This window comes from Mesocricetus auratus, unplaced genomic scaffold (genome assembly GCF_017639785.1).
Source record: "Mesocricetus auratus isolate SY011 unplaced genomic scaffold, BCM_Maur_2.0 Super-Scaffold_100010, whole genome shotgun sequence".
Taxonomy (NCBI): domain Eukaryota; kingdom Metazoa; phylum Chordata; class Mammalia; order Rodentia; family Cricetidae; genus Mesocricetus; species Mesocricetus auratus.
The window spans coordinates 72,754,955-72,779,874 of NW_024429194.1; the positions used below are offsets into that span (position 1 = coordinate 72,754,955).

The window sequence follows — 24,920 nt, forward strand, 5'->3', positions numbered from 1 at the left end:
ATCTCATAGTGATCTGCATTGTGGTTTCTAGGATTGCCAGTAAACACACATCATTTGCTGTGGGAGCCACTCATTTTTGGGATCACACATGGGATGAAATGAAGCCATCACAGAAATTTGCTATTAAAATATTATTCACTATTATCTTTTCCAAAATAAGGACCACTTGGTTTAACTGGTTGGTAGATTTCTGTGTACTCAGGATTTTAGTTTGATGTTCAAACTGATATAAAGCAAGAAATATGGCCATGTATTTCAGCAAGGAGTCCTCTCAAAGAATGAAAGATCTGAGGAGGGGAATCAGATAGAGCTTTCAGCCTTCAGCTGCTTTTGTTCCTGAAATAATGGCTTGTGGTTACAGGGCTGCTAGTGGGAAAGCAGCTTGCTCTTTCCCAGGAAGACACAGAGCATCACAGGGAGGGGATGGATGGCCAGTCCTGTTTCCCTTAACTATCTAAAGGACATTTGGCTTAAGAAAGAAGGGATATTTTGGAGATCAGCTGCTTGTCAGATGTGGGGTTGGTAAAGATCTTTTCCCATTCTGTAGGGAACCTTTTTGTCTTGTTGACTATGTTCTTTGCTTTACAGAAGCTTCTCAGTTTCAGGAGGTCCCATTCATTAATTGTTGTTCTCAGTGTCTGTACTACTGGTGTTCTATTTAGGAAGTGGTCTCCTGTGCCTATGAGTTCAAATATATTTCCCACTTTCTCTTCTATGAGATTCATTGTGGATGGATTTATATTGAGGTCTTTGATCCATTTGGACTTGAGTTTTGTGCGTGGCAATAGATATGGATCTATTTGCATTCTTCTACATGTTGATAGTTAGTTATACCAGCACCATTTGTTGAATGTTTTCTTTTTTCCACTTTATATTTTTAGCTTTTTTGTCAAAAATTAGGTGTTCATAGGTGTATGAGTTGATATCAGAGTCTTTGATTCTATTCCATTCAGTCACCTGTCTGTTTTTATGCAAATACTAAGTTGTTTTCATTATTATAGCTCTATAGTAGAGCTTGAAGTCAGGGATAGTGATGCCCCCAGATGATCCTTTATTGTACAGGATTGTTTTGGATATCTTAGGATTTTTTCTTCCATATGAAGTTGAGCATTGTTTTTTCAAGGTCTGTGAAGAATTGCCCTGGGATTTTAATGGGGATTGCATTGAATCTGTAGACTTCTTTTGGTAGGATTGCCACTATATACAGAGAACTCAAGAAACTAGACATTAAACTACCAAATGATCCAATTAAAATGGGGTAGAGACCTAGACAGAGAATTCTCAACAGAACAATCTCAAATGGCGAAAAGACATTTAAGTAAATGCTCAACGTACTTAGTCATCAGGGAAATGCAAATCAAAACCACTCTGAGATTCTATCTTACACTAATCAAAATGACTAAGATCAAAAACACAAGTGACAGCTTATGCTGGAAAGGATTTGGAGAAAAGGGAACACTCCTCTATTTCTGGTGGGAGTGTAAACTTGTACAGCTGATGTGGAAATCAATATGGTGATTTCTCAGAAAATTAGGGATCAGTCTACTTCAAGACCCTGTAATACTACTGTTGGGCATGTACCCAAAGGAGACCCATTCACATCACAAGGACAGTTTCTCAAATATGTTCATAGCAACATTATTCATAATAGCCTGATCTTGGAAACAGCCTAGATGTCGCTCAGCTGAAGAATGGATAAAGAAAATGTGGTATATTTACATAACAGAGTACTATTCAGCAGTGAGAAACAATGGCATTCTAAAATTCGCAGGCAAATGGACAGAACTAGAAAAAACCATCCTGAGTAAGGTAACCCAAAACCATAAGAACAAATATAGTATGTACTCACTCATAAGTAGATACCAGGCATAAAGCAAAAGATATATCCAGCCTACAATCCACAACCCCAGAGAAGCTAGAACCCTCTTCCAGAAACAGATGGAAGCAGATGCAGAAATCTACAAGTAACCAATGGGCCAAGCTCCTGGATTACAATTCAAGTGAGTGAAGAGAGATAACATGAACAAAGGAGTCAAGACCATGATGGGAAAACCCACAGAATCAGCTGACCACAGATAGTGAGAGATCACTGACTGAGGTCTGACAAATGGGGAACCTGCATAAGACTGAACTAGACTCCCTTAATATAGGTGACAATGGTGTGACTGGGAAAATATATGAGGCCACTGGCAGTGGGTCCAAAATCTAACACCAATGCACACATTGACTTAGTGGAGCACATTCTATGTGGAGAGATACTTTGCTCAGCCTAGACACAGGGGTGTAGGAAGTGGAGAGGTGCCTTGCTCCCACCTCAAGGAGATGATGGGACAGACTTAGAAGATTTCCTAAGGGAGGCCTTACCCTCTCTTAGGAGCAGATGGGAGATAGGGGGAAGTTGGAAGCGAGGAGGGGGGAACTGTGATTAGAATATAAAATAAATTAATAGAGATATTAAAAAAGACAGGATAAGAGCCTCAAGGGAAACAATATGTAGGTTTTGTTCTAAATGGTGTTAATCTTTGAAAGATAATGGATGCAGACCTTGTATTTTCTGTTCATAAACACATGTAAATATTCATTTCAAAATGGATATTGTTGGGGCAGGGGAAAGCAGGTATGGCTTTTTGTTGGATGAGATAAATGAATCAAAAAATCTTACTTTAGGTTCGATCTCCTAAAAGGCGGATAGTAAGTATGTGTGGGAGCCATGCCCAAAGGTCTATACATGGCATAATAACAGTTTTTCTACTTGAATATACTAATATGTAGGCTTCAGTAGTATTGTACCTGAGACAGATGGACATCTGAAATGTTCGAATCCAACTATTTATAGCATTTCTCCAGGAAAACCTAAGTATCTTGGGCAAAAAAGGGGGAATTTAGTTTCATGTGTATTTAATAAGAAAGAGGGGGAATGGGGGAAATACACTGATACAGGTGGAACTAGAAAAGAATAAGGGGAAACCACTGTTGAAGGAGGGAAAGCCAGCCCATAGGAAGACACATTGTATGGCAGTTCAGGTAAGTGTAGAGAATGCAGACAGCTCATTCAAATGCTGTCATCCCACCATATCTTTTGGAAGCTCCTTTAATGGAGGAATCTGTAGGCATATGGCTGGCTCTTTGGCCAACAAAATATCAGATTGCTTATGGGGACTCTTCTATGCTTATCATGCCAAGGAGACAGTGGGACAGGTACTTTCTCCTTCCAGGAACTAGTTATTTGTGTGACATTTAACCCTTGTAGTTGACTCAAATGCCTTCTTCAGCTCTATAATTCTTTTCAAGTGAATTCTGGGAACAAGTTGGATCTACGTTATCATCAATGGCTCAACAGACAGAGCCACCTGACACTTTGAGAGAAATGTTCTGGAGAGGTTAATTCGTGGTTTTCTTTCTGTGTGGCCCTTTGTGATGCCTATCGAGAGAGAGAGAGAGAGAGAGAGAGAGAGAGAGAGAGAGAGAGAGAGAGAGAGAGAGAGAGAGAGAGAGAGTGATGGGCACCATCAGGAAGTCATTTAAGAAGTCTGTGGTGTACTAGATGAAGAAAATATTAGCTCCACAATGAGGGAAGGCTCATAAATACACTCCCTTTAGGTCATCATAAATAGACAATTAAAGTCACAGTTGCCATAGAGAGGTTAATGTAAATAAAAGCCAACCAGGAAACCTTATGGATAAGAAGTAATTCCTCTGTTTTTTCTATTGTCCTCTCCCAGGGAAAGAAGTTATTAATTGTTCATTACAAGGTATCCCATAATCTTCTCACCAGGCAGATGGGAGCTATTTGTCTGTGGCTACAATTTTGTCACAGTTTTATTTAATATATCTCACCATCACCCTTAAGACACTTTGTTTCCTATGTGTGTTAAACAAAATTGAATTCTAGGCTTTTTAATGTGATGTGTGTGTATTCATTTAGTGTGCAGTATTTGTCACAGAATATAAAGTAATCTGGCAGAAAATTGCACTTTATCATCCTTGCCATTGTTTCTTCAATGAACTAATTCCATTAAGGAATTCTTTATTATTCCATAGGCATTCTTATTCAAAAATAAATCAGCATACAAAATAGCTAAGAATTTAGAAGGTTCAAAATACACAGTATCATGGAAACACATGCACACACCCCCATTTCTATCCAGTTAGCCACAGAACTAAGGGATATAATTTTTTAAAATGTAATTTTAAAAACAATGTTTGCCTATGGGGGAGTAACTAGCTGGAAGGTTGGAAGGGTGCCAGGTGATGGTATAACAGGAGGTATAGTAGATAGTAAGAGAAAGAGGTAAAATCTGGTAGGGAACAGCAAGGAAAATAATAATGGATAGATTGAATACATCAAAATGGTGGCTGAATAGAATGGCTACTTTGAAGCCACAAAACCTTCCAAGTTTTTCCCATGCTGACCAATCTTACTGTGTGTTAGCACTTATGACCTCTGAAAGCCAAGAAGTCACACTATTTCAATATATTGGAGATATTATTAAAGCAATGATAGTTAATATTTCATTTTATTTGAAAAATAAATATTCAAAACCTTTCAATAGCTATATTGAGTACTAACTTCTTAAGTAGGCTACACTAGCGCAACTTCTCTGCCGGTTTTATTCGTCTGTCCTGATGCTTGTTTCATTCATTGACATGTCCACACGTGTGTGTGAGTGTGTGTGTGTGTGTGTGTGTGTGTGTATGTGTGTGTGTGTAAGATGTTGAACATATGTCTCAAAAACTAAGCCATGTCTAGATTGTCAGGCAGACATTTTTGTGGTGGTATCTTGCTTGTACAAATAAAGCTTATCTGAAGATCAGAGGATGGTGCTTGTGACTAGCTAACCATAGGGGTCAGGAGGTCTGTACAGACAGTCAGGAAGTGACATGGCTGGGCAGAGAGGATATAATTGGGAAGAAACAGGAACTCACTCTCTTTTCCACTGGGAAGCTACTGAGGTAAAGGTGGCTTTGGCTTGCTTTTCCTTCTGTCTGATCTCTCAGAATTTTCCTCTATACCTGATTCCAGGCTTTTATTGTTTAGACCAATTAAGAACTCCATTCACACATTTTATTCCCCCAATGTATCCAACAATGGGCACAGTTCCATTTGCTTAACTACAGGCTACCACTATTAAGCTTTCCTGCATTGCATGCTCTTGAAGTTTTCTGGTAACTACTTGACTCTTCTTATTCTTTGCTGATTAGAAACTTAGTAGAGCGTTGTTGGTGGAAAAGATCTGTGGTGTCAAGCTAAGGAGAGGAAGTGTGAGCATGATGGGGGTTTGCAAAGTTGCCCTGGGGGTTGGCAGGGTGAGACACCAAGCAGCTTAGGGACCCCTCCATAATGTCATGCTACTCTGGTCATCTCTATGGGATGCTGTCCTCCCATGTAGACAGGACAGGGTACCACTATGCATCTTGTATGTTTCTGAAGCTCAGAGTTGTAGCAAAGAGTCCAATCAGAAGAAACATTTTCTGGGCATCTACACCTAGCTAGGAGAGATGGGAACTTTGTTTACATTACTACATCTAGAAGTTCTGAGGACTTTTAATTGGCTACTCCTTCAAGCTACCATGTTAGTATCCTTCACTCTGTTTTGTAGCTGTGACTAAGAACTCAACTCAGCAAGCTTGTTTTGGGGGGTTGACTTTGGGTATTTGACTTTGTGTGGATTCTTCCAGTCACTCTTTAAGGCAAATACTCCGAAGAGGTATCATGAGCAGAGGCAGGTTTAGAGCAGGGCTTTGGGATTTCTGTTATTCCTGATCAGGCTGTGGAGCTCATTCCAGCCCAGTACCTGCCTATGATCTGCTCACTGCCTCATATTTCTCAATCAGATGGAGTGTTTTCATATTTCTCTATGGAGAAGAAATCACAGCTCTACCATCTGGCCTTGGTAGCTCACTCATAAGTCATGGGTTAAAGCTGTTCTGGACTTCTAGACTTTTATATAGTAAGGGAACGCATGGGTCCATGTTCAAGCAGTTTATCCTGAAAATGACCTCCGTTGTTGCAGTTAGGAGTAACAACTACTGTTGTTTAATAGTCATTTATCATCACCGCGCTAAGCACACTGCACACATCTCACATAGCCTTCACAACTAGCAGGGTATAACTTAAGGTAAGAAAATGGGCTTACAAGGGAGGAAGAAAAATCATGTGCCAGAACCAATAGTGGATGGAACTAGAAGGCATAGCTCCACCATCTCATCCCATGAGCGGTATGTCAATAATTATTAGCTAATAAGTCTTGGGAAATGGTACTACCTTTACTTTGAAAGTGTTTAAGATGATAGCCTTTTGTTTTATAGGTGATAATATGCAAAAAGCAATGACAAGGTCTTTCTCCCTAACATTTTATAAGAAACAAGATGAAATAAAAGCTGTGAGACAGCCTGTGGGAGACCTCAGAAAATAACCACATCACATACTTGTAAAATACGATCCCCTTCTCGAATCCGGCCATCCTTGGCAGCAATACTATTCGGGTCAACCTGTAATAGAGAAAGCATACATCTTGAGGGTCATACACTATCGTTCTAAAGGTTTAAAATGTAGTTTTAAAAATATATTACCTTAAGATATTATAGTTTTAGATTACATTGGCTCACTTCTCTATTGATTTATGACAGGGTGCATGCCATTTTTCTCTGTCAAAATCACTAATTCTAAAGCTGTAAACAAACCTCTTTGGAGTTAACAATAATAAAATGGACCAGGGCAGAGCTTCATCTGTGGGCCATTTTTCCAATTTCTCTCTCCATCCATGCCTTCCTTTTTCATGTCTTTCTGTCATTTCTGAAGTCCCATTGTCAGGCAGTCTTTAGCTGACAGGGTATAACGATGTCATTAACACCAGGAGTTTTCTGGACCCACGAAATTTGCATGTTATGCTACAGTGACCTGTAACTAATACTAGAGATGTATTAGGGAAGCTGATAGATATCAGAAGTCCATACTTAATTAAAGGCATTTTAGATCTACAAGAATATTATTTTAAAAGAGTTTTAATCTCTATTGCTCAAGGATTTAAAAAAATATCCTGTCTGTAATTCTGTTACAGATCTCTTGTAGTCTAAGCAACTTTGAAGAAAACTGATGGTAGAGTTTGTTAGCTACTATTTTAACATTGTACCCATCAAAGCTCAGGCTGCAGAGAATATTAGCATCTAGTTTGTCTAACCTTACAGACATTTCAGCAGGAACTAAGCTATAGAACATGTACATCTTTGCATGTGGCTACATGCATAGTGTTAAACCATAAATATTTTTAATTGAAGAATATGTACTGTTGTTATTCTTCTAAACTGAGCTGCTTTTCCTGAAATCTATTGCAATAATTTCTGCTTGGTGGTCTTTCAAGCTAACACTAAAATGGGGACTCAAATATGATTCTTTGCCTCCTGAAAATGATCATGTAGTTGAATAAAATAAATGGACAGATGTACTTCTTGAGTATTTAAACCTACCCCCCCACTCACAGACTAAAAGAGGTGATTATTATGACTGTTAGTTTAAAATAATTAGCCAATACTGTTGTTAGCAGAGTATAAAAGATGCAATGGAACGGAAGGACAAATGTTTGGGGACCAGAGCTCAGCTCAGCCTGCTTCTCTCTTATGGGATCTTACGGGAATTTATTCAAAATTAGACAATGTTACCACTTTCACACTTTTCCTTGCTGGGATTCTGCAGGGAAAGCCTCCACGCTAAACAAGCTGATGATAATTGCATTACTTGGGCAGCATAATTTGCTTCCCTAATTGAAAGTGGCAAGAATTGGAAGGCAGCCAGTTCTTCACATTCAGGCCTTGCAAAGAGGCTTTTCTCCTCCTGAGCCCTTCCAAGTCCTCCCTCCCTCCCTCCCTCCGTCCCTCCCTCCCTCTCTCCCTCCCTCCCTCCCATCAGGTCCCCACCACAGTATCTCTCACCTCGCTGACATAAATGCCCATGTCTTCTTCATCATCAGTTCGGTAGCAGACTGTCAGTCCCAGCTTTTCTTGACTGCTAACACGACACAACTCCACCTCCTGCGAGAATGGCATGCATATTGAGACATTAATCTCAGAGTGGAAACTCAAAGATACAGTTCCCATCATGTGAGAAGTTTTAAACATTGTTGCATAACATATGAAACAACTTTTGTAACCCAAATCATTGAGATTTACCAAATATTTCTGTGTGGTCAAACCAGCATTTTAAATTTTCATTTTGTAGCTGGAAATATACAGAATCACATGAATTCATACATAAATCTGCATAGATTATTAAGTTGAAATAATAACGTATTTGAGTATATCAAAGAAGGTAGAAAACCTCCACAAACATTGTTGCTGTATTTTCCTCTCTAATGTAATAAAATGACATAAGTGTGAACAGAAAAGGGGCTATACTGCATCTTTTTTGTCAGGTCTTCCTCTGAATTTGGTACAGTGTGATAAGAAGCAAGGGTTTGTGTAGGTTAGGTTAAAGTTTTCTATTATGCCACAGAAACCCTCACCCTTGGAAAGAAATGGGTTTATTGGCTGAAGGGCAAGACATGAACCACCATATGGGGCAGAGGGGATGATTCACAATACAGCAATGAATGGACAAGAAAATACTTTCACTGATGTATGCTGCTAAGGGGCTGGGAATGCCAGCCCCGAGTAATGTATACTGAATATATTTCCTGATTTATATTCTGAAAAATAATAATACATTTCAGTTTCTTATAATGAAATGGGCTTGCGCCATTCTCTGACACAAACTAGGATAAATCACACAATTCCAGGTGTTAAAAGACAAATCACAGCTACAATCTTTGGAAACTTGTTCCTGTTGCGGAGAATGTTAGACCTATTTTGAAAGTACCAGAGGAGGGAGATGGGTTTAATTTAGAAGAGAAGCCTGGAACAAGGCTTTGAATTCATATTTGTGGAGCGAGTCGTGTGCCTCTTAGTCCTGTGACTGTCCCCTTCTTCATAGCCTAAAAAAGCAGGAGTTCATCATTGTGGACTCAGCCAGTACCAAGAAGGATGTCATCATCTTTCCCTGTCTATGTAATATTTTGTTCAAATAGCCCATAATTAAGAAGCCTTTCTTCTTTGATGGGAAGTGTGTGTGTGTGTGTGTGTATAAAATAATTATGAAGTCTAATAATATGATATTACCTATATCTTTTCCCTCCCAAATTGAATGCCTAACCCTCAAGGTGATTTTATGATGAGGAGGCAGGGCCTTTAGACGGCACTTAGGTCATGAGTTGTAAGGTCTTGCATGCAATTAGTACTCCAGTGAAAGAGGCTGACTTCACAGCTGCCCAGAAGCATGCAGGCCTCAGGGAGGAAGGTACCCTTGGTGAGGACGTGAGCCCTGTGAGACATCAAATTACTTCTGTTTGATCTTGCACACTTCAGCTCTAGCACTGAGGAAGGTTTCAGAACTTGGAGTCACCTGATTTTCAGAGTAGACAGAAAGGGAAGACAGCGGGTCTCAGCTATCTAAGAACTGAAATAGCAGTGCTAAATACTGAAAAGTTCATCTGGAAACAAGTGAGAGGTTTGTCTCTACAGCATTCTGTAACACTTGGAGAAGTCCCCTTCCTTCAATTCTATCAGAGATCCCCTTGTCATCGAGCTGTAACCCTTTGTTTAAACTATGTGTTGTAAACTATGGGTAAATCCTTAATGAGGACACTCACTATCATAAACTTCAATGACCAGTAATTTCATAGCCAACAGCAAATAAAACAAACCTGAGTCCTCTACCCCCAGACAAGTGTTGCAAATTGGAGCAAAACAAAACTGTAGGGTGTAAATGTTCCAAGGCACTGGAAGTTACCACAGCTGCTTCTGAAAGCCAGATAGATGCCAGCACCCACAGGCATGGCAAACTGGGTGGGAAATAGCCCATGAAGCCTCAACCACACAAAGAACTACAGGCAACTGGCGGCAGAAGAGATGGTCCTTCCCAGGAAAGTCAGCTTCACTGCCAAAAAGTCAGCCTTGAAAACATATATACAGCTGGGAATGGTGGTGCAAACCTTTATTCCCAGCACTCAGAAAGCAGAGGCAGGTGGGTCTCCATGAGTTCGAGGCCAACTTAGTCTACAGGGTGAGTTCCAGGAGGGCCAGCGCTATTTGGTGATACAAGTCTCAAGAAAACCAAAGGAAATACAAAAAAGAAAAACAAGTAACATATGGAACATTAAATATAATGGGTAATATTTTGGGATATAATTGTATAATATACACATATATATGTCCATGCAATAGCCACGAAAAGGAAGCCATGAAGTTGAAAGAGAATAAGGAGAGGTATGCTGGAGCCAAATTAAGGGAGGAAAGAGGAAGAAACATTGTAACTAAATTACAGTCTCAAAAACAAACAAATCAACCAGGATATCTGGGGAGCAGAGAAAGATGGAAAATCCATTAACCTCGTAAGAACAGGAAACAAGTCTTAATTTGTCACCCAAAGGGGAAATGCATACACCAAGCAAGGGTCTCCTCTAAACTGACAATGGTTCATAACTCCATAGGCTGAGAGCCCCTAACTAAACTTGTATTTCTGGGCAGGAGTCACAGTCACAGAGTTGTGTCTTCCAGCAACACTAGAGCGAGCAATGAAGCCTGCTGAGGAAACCTGAACACACTGCCAAGAACTGTCATTAGAGCTTTTAAATCGAGGCCACCAGAGGTCCTCGACAAGGACTTCAACTGTCTGGTCAAATGGAGTAAAAATGTTCCATCTGGGGAAAGGCTTTGCATATGGTGTTCTTGTCAGTGTTTGCTCAGAATTCACAGAGTTGTGCGATCACTTTGGGGGGGGTCTGTCTACAATAGACCGTTGTGCGATAAGACTGAATAAATCTATTAACAGCAGAATCACTGGGACTACCCACATGGTATCAGTACCCCAAAACATAAAAGTAGCTAGCCAAGAATTCAAAGGACAAATGTTAAGAACGTGAGGTAAAAATAATATTTCATACCATAAAACCTATGTGAGCTGGGTGGTGGTGGCTCACACCTTTAATCCCAGCACTTGGGAGGCAGAGGCAAGTGGGTCTTTGTGAGTTTCAGGCTAGCCTGGTCTACACAGCTAGTTCCAGGACATCTGGGGCTACACAGATAAATCCTGTCTTGAAAAAAAACAACCAAACAAAAATTATATGAAGTGGGCATTAACATTGTCTAGTCTAGGTTTTCAGTACACCACTTTGAGACGGCCCACACCCTCCCATGTCCTGCTGTGTCTGTTTTTCTGCACAGGTGTCTTAAGCTTCCTATTTAACCACCCCACCAGCAGAATCTGGCATTTGGTGTGAGTTTCTGTGGAACTCATGTGGTATAATGGTACAATCTTATGAAAATTACCTCCTGTCCTCCAAAATATTGAACTTTGGCAGAGATTACAGTCAAGTCAGTAAAAACACTGTGAGACCATTTAAGAACATGAATTTGGGGGGCGTTGGAGGGCAAGAGTATAGGGGAGAGATGACTGGAATTAGGGGGCATTTGGGAGGGATGAAGAAACTTAGTGAAGTATGAATGTGATGCTAGTGATGTCTCGTAGTAATGGGGATACAGAGCCCAAACTGGCCATCTTCTATAATTAGGCAAGGCTCCTAGCAGTAAGACTGGGACATCAACCCAGCCACAAAATCTTTGACCTACTTACTATATGTCCTGCCTGCAAGATGTGCTAGGGTAAATATGACAAACCAACGACTGGACTAACTTGAGGCCCACACCACAAGATGGAGCCCATACCTGATGGCTAGGAACCCAGAGGAGTTGAGGATGCCACAACAATAAGACCTACAAAATCAACTATGCAGGACCATAGGGGCTCACAGAGATGGAAACAGCAATCATGACACCTGCATTGATCTGAGCTAGGTCCTCTGCATATCCATATGGTTGTATAGTTTTCTTGTGGGACTCCTAACAATGGGAGTGTAGGGGTATCTCCGATGGTTTTGCTTGGGCTTGGGCCCCTTTTCCTCCTACTGGGTCACTTGACCAGTTTTGATATGAGGATTTGTGCCTGGCCTTACTGTAATTTGTTATGACATGTTTGGTTAATATTCCTGGGAAGGAAAACAGAGGAAGAATGGATCTGGAGGAGGGGCTGGGGAAATGGATGCAGGGGAAATTGCAGTCAGGATGTAAAGTATGTGCAGAATAAAAATAAAAAAATATGTAAAAGTACATGTACTTGATATCCTATTGTGTTCTCAGCCTGTGTAAAGCTAACTTTTTTTGAGAGAGAATCATGTAACAACCAACATTATTATGCCTTGGATTACCTACACAATCAGTTTTTCCAACCTGATTCTTAAATTATATACTCTTCCGTGCCCCTGACCAAGACTAATGTATGTGTGTATGCTGTGTGTTGTGGCAATCATTTGCTGGAAGCAGCCAGTGCTTGAAAAAAACCTGAAAACAAATATCAGCTATGAATGCTGCAAACAGCTTGACAAGCATTCTGAAGCAGTGAAGCAGGAAAGCTACCTCTCCCTTTGTAAAACTGCTAAAGGATTTCTGTAACGAGTCCCTCATTCCCTTTGCATGCCTTGTTTTCTGTGCTGTTAAGGAAGCACAGAGAAAAGCCACTGCTGGGGACAGAACGAGGGATAGCAGGCTATCAGAGACACACATCATGGATGAACCACACATAGGCCAACAACTTTGATCTACTGACAGATGGAAAACACATGGAAAGAAGTGGGAAATTCAGACTTTGACTATTTATTTTTACTTTTTCTTAATTTAAATTAAATTGTATTTTAATTAAAAACAATCTTATTTTACATATCAACCCCATTTCCCTCTCTCTCCCCTCCTCCCATTTCCTCTTACCAACTGCCCATCCTGCCTCCTATCCACTTGCCAGGGAGGGTAAGGCCCACCATGGGGAATCATCAAGGTCTGTCACATCATTTCGAGCAGGGCCTAGGCCCTCTTCCATGTATCTAGGCTGAGAGAGTATCTCTTCATAATGAATGGGCTTCCAAAGTCCATGCACTAGGGATAAATACTGGTTCTACTACCAGAGGCCTCATAGACTGCCATGGCCTTCCAACTGACACCCACATTCAGGGGACCTGGTTTGGTCCTATGCTGGTTCCCCAGCTGTCAGACTGGGGTCCGTGAGCTCCCACTTGTTCAGGTCAGCTGTTTCTGTGGGTTTCCCCAACATGGTCTTGATTCCTTTGCTCATCACTCCTCCTTCTCTAAAACTGGATTCCAGGAGTTCGGCTCAGTGTTTAGCTGTGGATCTCTGCTTCTGCTTCCATAAGCTCCTGGATAAAAGCTCTAGGATGGCATTTAAAGTAGTCATCAATCTCATTATAGAAAAGGGCATTTAAGGTAGCCTCTCCACTACTGCTTAGATTCTTAGTTCAGGTCATCCTTGGGGATCCCTGGGTATTTCCCTAGTGCCAGATTTCTCTTTAAACCTATAATGGTTCCTTCTATTAAGGTATCTCTTTTCTTGCCCTCCTCTTTTCTTGGATTCCATCTTCCTGATCCCTCGTGTCCTCCTCTCACTCCCCTTTCTCCTGCCTCTCCCCCTCCCCCATGCTCCCAATTTGCTCAGAAGATCTTGTCCCTTTCCCCTTCTCCAGGGAACCATGTATTTGACTCACTCTTGGTCAAATTAACCCAATAGATAAAGCCATGTTGTCATTCCTTAATACATCATCATGGTTTGGTGCTATCTTTAATGCACTTGCTGCTGCTGAACCATGAGGATGGAAGGATGGCTCAGTGGTTAAGAACACTGCCTTCTCTCCCAGACCACTCCTATTTGACTCCCAGTACCCTCTTAGTGGTTTACATTTGTCTGTAGTTGAAGATCCAGAAGATCTGACATTTCTTCTGAACTCTATCAGCAGTCATACCTGCAGGCAAATACTCATTCACATAAAATAATAAAATGATTTTTTAAAGATCATGAAAAATGTGATCCAATGGGGGTTAGTTAATATTAATGCAGGCAGAAAGCACACAACTTCCTGTGTGTGTGCAAGGGCACTTGGAAGCCAAGGATGAATGTCATTCTCTTCCTCAATCAGATTCTACCATTTTTCTTTATATTTGTTTATTTCATGTGTGCATATGCATAGGTCAGAGTACAATTTGTGGATGCCAGGCCTCCTCCTACCTTGTCGTTTCAGGGGGTGGACTAAAGTAATAGGGCTTGCAGCCAACTACCTTTACCAGCTGAGCTATCTTTCTAACCCTACCATTTCTGAGACAGGGCCTTTTTCTGAGCTGGGACTTTGCTGTGATTGGCTGGACTGGCTGGGATGCAAGCCCCTGGAATGCTCTTGTCTTAGAGTCTTCAGTACTGGGATTCAGGCAGGTGTCACTGTGCAGGGCTTTTTATTTACATGAGGGCCGGAGCTCCAAAATCAGGTCTTTGAATTTGGATGGTGAGCCCTTCCCCAACTGAGCTGGCTCCTCAGCCACACATAGTTTTAATTCAAGGAGTAAACTTCCAGGGGTAAAACTTCAGGCATCAAGGGTAATGCATCTCACAACTTTACAAGCCAGGGAACCCAGCCCCGGTGTAGCCCTGCACCCCTTCCTGTGGTGGCTGCACAGCTCACAGTGGTCTAAGAAGATACAACACTTCATTGCGAAGGGTCTTACAGTTCTCTGACAAAGTCACTTGGAGGCAGCTGCCAGCAGCACATTTCTATGTGCCAGGGTAGCTGTGAAGACAGTGTGAGATGATTCTCCTGCAGAGGCTCTGTCCAGCACCTCCTGTGCAGGGCCCAGTGGCTTCTGGAGAAGTGTTCCCAGTAGTGAATCATGCTTCCCTGCATCTTCATACCCATCTCTCTGTCACCAGGAATCCATTTGTAAAACATAAAGGCGGAAAGCTACTGGATCCTCCACAGAGAAAATTCATGGGTGTCTGCAAATGTCAGGCCTCCTGCACTGCTGGTGACAACAGTGTTAACTTTGCATATGTGGTTGTGTCTGAAATAGGAGCTCCACATACCTGGCACAGCCGCATTCACATGAATGAGCATGCTTCAAAATGCCATGTTCTGGGAATGACTGTTGATTTTTTCTTTTCTTTTTTTAATCAAACCATGGCATCCATTCCTATGGAAATTTAATTGTGTGTGGGTGGAGGGTAAAAAAGATTTAAACCAGAAGAGCTTGCTGTGAAAAATGGTAGCCATAGGACAAGAATGAGCCTTTTTAAACAATGAGTTATCTTCTCACCTTGGTAGAGTCACTCTATTTTCATCACAAAAAGGCAAGACTGCAGGTAAAAGAGGAAGATCCCATAGTTATTTTGGAAATGCAAACTAATGCAGGTATTTAGAAATCAGTGTGGAGGGTTCTCAACGCCTCTGTATGTTCCAGCTATCCCACCATGTGCTAAGTATCCAAAGGAAGAGGAACCAGTGTGCCATGGAGGCACCTGCATCCCATGCTTATTGCAGAACTAATCATAATCACTGAAGTACAGAAATAATCATGATCCAGAAATGCATGGATGAAGATGTTTATAAACACCACAGACTATGGCTCGCTGTCAAAACATGCTGTCATTTGCAGCAACATGGATGGAGACTATTATGGCAGGAAAAATGGCCCTCACTAAAACAAATATTGAGTGTTCTTATTTACATGGGAATAAAAATGAATCCCACATAAGTAAGACATTGAAGAGTGTTTCCCAGAGCCTGTAAGTGGTAAGGGGAGAGGGAAAGAGTGAATAGTTCACAGACAGGAGGGTACAGCTCGGAGAAGTAACTCCCATGGCGTGATTGTGTACTTGTGGTTGACAGTGAATATTCCAAAATAGCTAGTAGAAAGGGTTTTTGAATGTTCACAAGTGAGGAAATAACAAACATCTGAGGGCAGTGGATTTGGAGTTAAATTGACATAATCATCACATAATACATACAGGTTTTAAATATATTCAACTCAAGAAGTATGCACAATTATTATGTTAAAATAAGGATATATTGATTTTGAAAAGTATCAGAATTTTTACAGAATGAGTTATATTAGATCACTATGGAAAGTTTTATATTTTATGATTGAGTCTAGGAAGGAACCAAGAACTTACAAAGAGAAAATCATCAAGCTTTTGTTCTGTAAGTAGGACTCTCTAAGCATAGTGGCCCCCACAGCCCTGGGTGAGAAATCAAGAGCCAAGCCAGAAGAATATCCAGGACCAGACAGGATAGTCAGCTCAAAGGAGATGGTGTGTGTGGGGAGGGGGCTTTCACATTGTTGTCTTCACCTTGTTTTGTAATATTGATACTAAGGAAATGCCTTGTAAACTATTGAAGAAAAAAATAAGATGAAAATGTGGAAAGTTTAATCCCTGCAGAGAAGGGAAGCCCAGACTTTCCCACTTCAATTCCACTATCTTCCAGGCAGTGGAAGCCCACATCACATTTACAACAATATAAATAATAAAGCCCCTTAGAATGTCCAAGTCCCAGTGATGGCATCATCGCATTCAGAACAAATTATGCATCAGCAACTAAATCTCATTTCTCAGCACTTTGGTGCAGGAGGTAAGGTGGACAGCAAGGCCCTCTTGACAATATCTTCACTTCTGGTACCTTATCAGCAACTTCTTTTCCCTTGGGATTATCACTCAATTTTTTGAGTACAGACATTACCAATTCCTTGAGAAAAAACCCAGGTGATCTGCTCCTCACTGTGGGATGTGAATCCTTTTAAGTCAAAAATACTCACTTTGATTAGAGTTTTAAATTAAAGAACACATTAATTACCCCTGTGTGAAAACTGAGGCAGAGGCAAGTTCACAATGCTGTTAATTCAAAGGTGACATCATGAATTCTAGAGCAGGAATGAAAGTACAAACAGAAAACCAAGACATGAGAGTGATGTCCCATAGACTTGTCACTCATTTGCTCTACTGGACCAGGTGACTGCATGCAACATGGTGTCCACTTGGTTGGTCCCCATATCTTGGCTATCATGATGAGTGCTATTGTAAACCCAGGGGGCAGATATCTGTATGACATACTGGTTTCACTTCGTTTTGTACATTTAGCCATTGGTGAAGTAGCTAGGTTGTATGATAGTCTGTGCTGTCTACAGTGAGCACAAAGGTGCATGAGAAAATGAGGGGGGATTTACATGTGACAGATGTTTGCTGGGTCTTTTGAGTAAACAGACTCTACTCTAGGTAAGCATTCAAGAATCTAGGAATCCAAGGGTTTCAGAGTTGGGTCTTAAATGTTAAGAGGAGATTGAAATTATTGTTGATTAGCTTTCTAATGGCACTGCCAACCAGCACAATCATTTGTGATGATTAGTTCTTGGAAGTTTTCCATCAGAACAACTTAAAATTCCAACACAATGTACAAGAAATTGTTTTTGCAAATGTGATTCTAAAAGATCTTTTATTAGCACACATTATATGCAACAAAAGGCTTCATAACAGGTATGTTTATAAAGTATGCATATAAGATTTACATACATGTAGCTATGGTAATCATACTCTCTATGTACTTTGCTATGCACAAAAAGGACTTATCGTATTTATACCTCCATTGCCCACACTGGTCTGCTAACATTGTTCACCCTGTTTACTCTTAAGTCCCTTTGTTGCTGTTCAGCTTCATACATGAGGGATAATATATGATATTTATTTTCATGAGTCTGGTGTTTCTCACTTCATAAGGTGTTCTTTAGCTCCATCCTTTTTTTCTGAAGACATGACCTCATTTGTGTTAGTAGAGTGTGTGTACTAATGGTTTTTATTCATCTGGAGGAGCACCTGGACTTGTCTTGGCTAAAGTGGAGAATGCTGCAGCAGATGGCTCTGCAGTATGCTGACTTAGAGTTCCTTGGGTATATACCTGGCAGAAGTGTAACTAGATTATGTGTAGTTCTATTTTTAGAGTTTGGAAAAGTTGCCATATGTATTTCCATAGTGACTATAATATTTACATTTCCACCAATAGTGTATAAAGTTTCTGCTTTCCCTGTATCTTTGCCAGGACTTAAAATTTTTTCTTGATGACAGTATTCTTACTGATGTAAGATGGAAACTTAGCATAGTTTTACATTTCCCTATGGCTGAGGATGATGAACATTTTTTGTTGTGCACTTACGAATTGTCTGTTCCGTTCATTTGTTCATTTATTGATTGGATTACTTATTCTTCTACTGTTTAGGTCTTTAAACAATCTTAGCACATATACATTTTGTGTGGCACTGGGCATCAAATGTACTTTTTCATACTAGTATAAAATATTATTTGACCATATCTTTAGTTTAGGCAAGCAGTACATGTGCTGTAATTTGTAAAATAACAGTTTTAAGCACTCCATTTTCTGAGGAGCTCAAATGCTCTCAAATTCCCCCCTTCAGCTCATTTGTTCTTACACTCAACATTGAGTCTATGACCTTTCTACTTTTCTCTGTGAATAATTTTCTCATGACTTTAACTCTGTCTGTATATTGCTTCGAATCCACAATTAGACAAAATGATCTTTTATAAAAATTCATACTTCTTTTATTCCTTGCATTGCATCATATAGAACAAGGTTAATCTTTGATGACGTCTATCTATTGCTTCCTAGTAGTCCTGTCTGAGAAACTGAATGGTACTGGATAAGAACACATGCCTCAGTGGCCATGGAGGCTCTGTAGAAACACACATTCGACAAAACTTAGTCAAGGCTGCTTGAAAACCATGGCACCTTCTGTGTCAAGTTGCTTTTGTGATTTCCTTTTTGTTTCCCATTTTTCAAGTTTGTCCTTTGAGAATTTTGTACAATGATTTTTTTTGTTATATATACTCCCTCAACTCCTACCAGTGCTGATACACGCATACGTGCGCACGCACGCGCACACACACACACACACACACACACACACACACACACACACTTCACTCTCCAATGTGTGGCCTTCCACTAGAGTTTGGGATCCAGGGGCTAAACTCTTAATGAAAATCAGTCCTTCTTCAAGAATCTGTGATTTGACAACAGCTCTGAAGTCTATCTTTCTGCTCCAAGGTAGATGAGTGGTTAAGACAATTGCTTTTCTAGTTTCTAAAAAGCTGTTAGGATTTTTCACTTTGTCTCAAAGTTCCAATAGTGGCTTCTCACCATGAGTTGATATTCCATCTCAGACCCTTATATTGTGTTATGTTAGGTACACCCCAACTTTCCATTCTACAAACTGTCATTTTGTAGCTTCTCCTCCAGCTCTATTGTGGTGCCTTTTCTCTCCTCATGGTTCCACTGTCTTTTCCAAAATGAACAAAAAAGGACACCACAATATGTAAAATTCCCCTTTATCTCTTCAGTCAGTGTTTGTTGACATGAATCATGTCCACCCTCACTGCTGCTTTTCTGTTGATGAAAGAGCCCAGTTCTATCAGAGGCAAATGTTTCCACTCCTGTCCTGTAAACAGATCTAAAATCTTCTTCCTAGGATTTCCACTATGAAGTTCCTTCTTTGTCCCTGTTGTTACTCCCTCTTTCCTTGTGAAATCATTTACTTTGACATATGCATTCACACACACACACATACACACACACACACACACACACACACACACACACAATTAATTTCACTTTTATTGGGTAGGGCAGAAGAGAACTCCCTAAGAAGTGCTGGTTGCCTTAAGATTGATGATGCTAGAAAAAAACAGCAAAATGTTTTGAAATCAAGAAGATTGGATGTTCAAACAGAGAAATAATGACCATGCAAAGGGAGAGACAGGGAACAACACTCCATGTCATGGAAACTTTTGGTAGTTAGTGTGTTGTAAACGGGAGAGTTTAAAATTGAGCTGGATGAGGGACCATGGTGAAAATAAAACTGAAAACATAGGCAATGGCCAGACCATGCTTATTATATAAGACCAACTGCGGTAGTTAAGTAATCTGAATTATTTTCTGAGTTAATGTTCTACTACTGTGACAAATGCCTGCACTAATCAACTTTTAAAACTGAAGCTTTATTTGGGCACAGGATTTTAGAACTTGAATGTCATAATTACTTGACATATTTTCTTTGGTTATATAGAACATTCTGACTGGGGGACTCGCAAAGCCTGTTTACATCATGGTCGTCTGAAGGAAAGGAGCAGCAGGAAATATATGGTGTCCCAAGAACTCCTTCAAAGATATACCTCCAATCACATAACTTCCCTCTTCTAGGCCTGACTTTGTAAACAACATCTTTCTTTATTCATGTCGCATGACTCCCTTTGTCCTCCTCTGTACCCTTTCCAAATACTCTTTGTCTTCTTGGCTTTAGAAAGTTTGTACAAATCAAACATTATGCTAAAATGTTTTGCAAATAATGCCTCCTTTAATTTGAAACCTAGCCAAGCAGTAGTGTGTGTATAGTAGTTGCTTGTGGCTTGTCCAATATTTCTTCACTGTCTTTCTGGAAGTGAGATGCTATTTTTATTTATTTTTTTTAGAATTACAGATCCTTTCACAGTCTATGTGCATGTTTAGGACCAATTTTTTGCTCGAGGAATGGACATACATCCCAGATATTAGCCTCTTGTATTTCCTTAGTACTGGTGACCCTTTCAAGAGAAGTACTGGGTTTCATTCAAGCTCAACAAAAACAGGACCGTGACTTTCACTAATACAGGATAACAAATTTGTCTCTCCTGTTGCACTTGAACTTGCAAGAATGTAGATCAGGAGCAGCTCAAGCTTAATTTTGCTACAATATGTAGCATTTGGGGGGGTTCTAAAAAAAGAGCAGATGAAAGTCAAAGGTGAAGACCAAACAAAAGTGCAAGGACATCACCACACTCCCTACTTGGGGTTATACCAGCTCATCTTTGTGATTTCCAGTTAGGAACGAGAAGGGCTCCCTTTCCTTTAAGTACTTATTTTGGTCTTCTCTTTCTTGAATTAGTTTTCATTGATTCTGAGACCTACTGTAAACTTAGTTTTATAGACAGAAGAGAAAACCAGTATAGATATTTATTTGTGGTCACTCATGGACAGTAACTAATCAGAAGTAGAAATGCAACACATGTCTTCTCTTTGTTTATTTGAACTGTGAGGCTTACTCCTTTTTAATCAATTAATTTATAGTCTAGTGGTCACTGAGAAGATCTTCGTATCAATGGTAAATTAAAGATGAGAAATCAGTGAAATACAGTGAGACATTTGGTAAAGTCTGATGAGATGAGCCATGACAGACCTACTATGTGCTGGAGGAGCAGCCCAGTGTGGCAGCAACAAAAGGTGCTAGGGGAAGGACTCACAAAGTCCTTGTCAGAGGAGGGAGAAGGTGCTTAAGACACAAATGTATGGCTTTTCATCTTATATAAATTCCAAATCATAAATTAGGACTATTGAGAGAAAGCAAGGACTTACTCTTCTCATATTTAACCCAGGTAGACTCAAAAATTCCTCTTGTTTTACCATTACTATTGGTTGAGTTTTTTTAAAAGGAGATTAACATATATTTTTGGAATTATTTGAAACTAACTTAGAGATAATTTACCTCTATTTCCATCTTTTGTAAGCAGAAGTAACTTTCTTATCTTGAGCTGGTTTACTGGCAGAGCTCAGAACAGAATGCTTTGGCTCCCTAGATGCCATCCAACTGAACTGCTCTGTTTCAACTGCTGTTTGCTCGCTTGCTTATCATTCTTCAATTATCACATAGGAGCATGGGCTGAGTGTGTGTTAGGTATAGCAGATGCTCTAAGGCAGTGATTGATACTGAAAAAGGACACCTGCCCCACAGGCGAATGATGCAGACTCGAGACCACCACTGAGAACTTAGAGCTTGCTGTAATGGCAAGCTGGTCACGGTGATGACCAGAGAAAAGACTTGAACTGAAAACCCCATGGTGGACTTTCAGCACTCGGTGTCTGTAGCAAATGTAGAAGAAGAAAGCTGGCTAAACGTTCATACCCAAGCCCTGCCTGTCAGGGCAGGCTCAATCCCTGTTGACATTTCAGCTGGGCACTGATGTTCAGAGGTCCTGCTGTCTTTATTGTGCCTCTGTCTCCATGTTTGTAAGCCGTGTTCTTTGAATTACTGAAAATGTGTTTTCCCAAGAGAAAGGGTGAGCAACTCTCCCTTGATACCAGCTGTGCACTTTCTGTGGAGTCACTTGTTGGAAAGGAAAGGACACAGTTGTCTCCGATTTGATTGAGGTTCTTGGTTACATTTGTGCTGGCCTTGATTTCAGTAAAGGAGACAAGCTAACGCAATGAAACCTGTAGATGGGAATGCTGCTTTGTAATAACAAATGATCCCGATCCCAACAAAACATTGAGAAGCTGTAGGCATTCACTTGAGAAAGGCAGCGTACTCTGTCAAGTAGACAATCTATAGCTCTTCTATTATCAGGGTGAGCCTCGTGGAGAAGTCAGAGGGAAACCTGAGCCTTCACAGGAGCTACAGAATTGGTGAATTATGGGATGGTAGAAACAGGATAAAATGGTTAGTATTATGACGGCTTTTCCTGGTGGAAAACAATGCCACTGGCTGTTAATCTTTTGACACACAGGAAGCCGTGCTAAGCACCTGGGACAGAAGTTGGGAAAAAAAAGGGAAGGAAGGGCAGGTAGAGAAGGATAAAGAGAGAAGAGGAGAAATTGAAGGTTCTAGTGCTGCACTTTAAAATAAACTCAGAGAGTAGATTTGGTTGTAGGGAGATCTGAAAGTCTGACTCAGATAAAGCAGAGGCGGTGGCTAGTATTAACTTGGACTAAAAGGTAATAAAAGAAAAACAAAAAAACAGGAGCATGCTAAAAGTTCATATAGCATGGTTTATGTTGGAGCTACATACTGATAAGCAGTGGGAATCATGACTAAAATTCTACAGACTCAGATTTTTCCATTGGTAGTTCAGATTAATTATAAACAACAGAAATACTAACAGGATTTTTTTATTTTGTAATCATTATATAAAATATACCTGTGTTCTAAAGCTCATGCTATTATATTTTTCAAATTCTACTTTTCACACTAATTTCTTAGACATTCATTAAGAATATGGTCAGGTAAAATTTCCCCAGAATTTTCCATGAAAATCTAAAATTATTTTATTATAAAATATAGTGTTCAGTAGGACCATAAAACTAATTATTAAAAGAACCTTGATATTAGTTATTTTATGTTAGCACCACAGTGCAAAATAACAATTTCCAATAAATATACATTGATTAATCATAAGGAGATGGGCTGATTCCATATTTGTATAATATTTCATATTTATTGCTTCTACATATTCTCCCTGGCTAACATCCCAGCAAGATCTTCATTTGACAGAAAATTCTAGATGTTCTCTTTCTGTTCTTTCCTTCTGGAGCTGGCAATCCTACTTAATTTTTAAAACTACTCTAGCATACATACAAAGTGTATCACATCTTTATAAAACGGGAAAGATTTCTAATAACATGCACTTAAAACAGACTTGTAGATCTGATGAATGAGAAAACACGTTCTACATTTATCTATTTCAGATATTATACATTAAATTACAGACTGGAAGACGCCCCAGGTCTTTGTTGACACAACAGAAATTTGTCAACGCTCACCTGGAGCTTCTCTTTGAAAGGAATTCAGGAAGTTCTTCAGCATGAATTATTAAGGAAACATAAAAGGAAGATTAACAAGGGGGAAACAGGAAATAAATAAACCTGTTGACAGATGAACTTGACTTCCCTCTACCGGTTTCCGGAGCTGAAAATAGACTTTTTAATGAAGTACTGGGCTCTGATTACACATTATTCTCAGTTGTTTTACACCATGGATTGCAGTTTTTCCCGTGGTCATCATAACAGGAAAAGACATTAGACACTTACAGTTGTCAAGATCCTACCAATGCCATAATAACTGTTGACTAACTTTTTTTTTTAGCTTTTTTTAAAACTTGTTAAATAGAGTTTTTCCTTGTTATCTGTCATCTGTCTGTCTGCCTGTCTATCTATCTTTGCAATAGGGTCTTAATTTGTAGCTCAGAGTAGCCTTGATCTCATGATTTTGTCTCATCAGTCTCACTAGTGCTGTGATATCAGGCCTGAGCCACTGAGTCTAGTTCAAGATCTTTAATGTGTACTTCCCACATAACAAAAGGAAATTAAACTGTAAAAATATAACAATAGGTCACATAATGTTGATACTAGCATTTTTGTTCATAGATTTCCCTCATCCAAAAACAAAAGCAAATAAAAACAGCAATATCTTGTAGGCACTGGAGCTTTTTATTCATACAGAAATGTGGACATTTTAGATACAATCTTCTAGAAGGGACAAGCTCACTGTGGGGAGGTTTACATATTCCTCATTTCCAACGGCAATCCTGCAATAAGCGTGTGCCGCGTTTACAGCAAAATGTCATGAACAGGCACTTGCCAAGTTGGGTCCTAGCTCTTTGCCAACACTCTTCTGCTCACAACTAACAGTTCACTGTAGTATTTAGCACTGTCATTATCATCTATTTGTAAAAACTGAACACTAAGTGATGGTCTAGATTTTTGCAAACTGATATATTTTCCTGTGGAAGTATATATATTTTTAAATTCTAGTAAGTAGTGTCAACTTGAGTCTGTTATTAGCAGATTTAGGGAATTTTAGTAGTGTTTTTAAAATATTTGAATAGACAAATCAAATGAATCATCTGATTAGTTTAAAACTATTTTGCTTTTAGCTATTCATTAACTAAGATTCTTTCACGGTTACTTGTCCAACTGTACAATAAATTGCTTTGGCATTGGGCCTCTGATTAGTTAGCATGCTTCTCTCTGCTCGGTGATGAGTTAATCTGATCATTTTGGTCATTTGAAAATTAATTTCAAGCATTGCATTATCTACTCTGCATTTTCTTTTATTAAGCATGGACCACTAATTTAATTGAAAATTTATCAGCATGTTTCACTTTCATACACTTATTCTCTCTCTCTCTCTCTCTC

At 39.8% G+C, this 24,920-nt stretch overlaps 1 protein-coding gene across 1 annotated transcript in view; it reads right to left on the bottom strand.

Annotated features, from left to right (window-relative positions):
- Pdzrn4 (PDZ domain containing ring finger 4) overlaps window positions 1-24,920 on the bottom strand; it is a 344,244-nt gene that overhangs the window by 17,190 nt on the left and 302,134 nt on the right. Inside the window, exons 6-7 of the mRNA XM_005067131.4 lie at window positions 7,930-8,028; window positions 6,430-6,492 (exon numbers count right to left, since the gene is read on the bottom strand). Coding sequence (XP_005067188.1) covers window positions 6,430-6,492; window positions 7,930-8,028 — 162 coding nt within the window. The remainder of the gene's footprint in view (window positions 1-6,429; window positions 6,493-7,929; window positions 8,029-24,920) is intronic.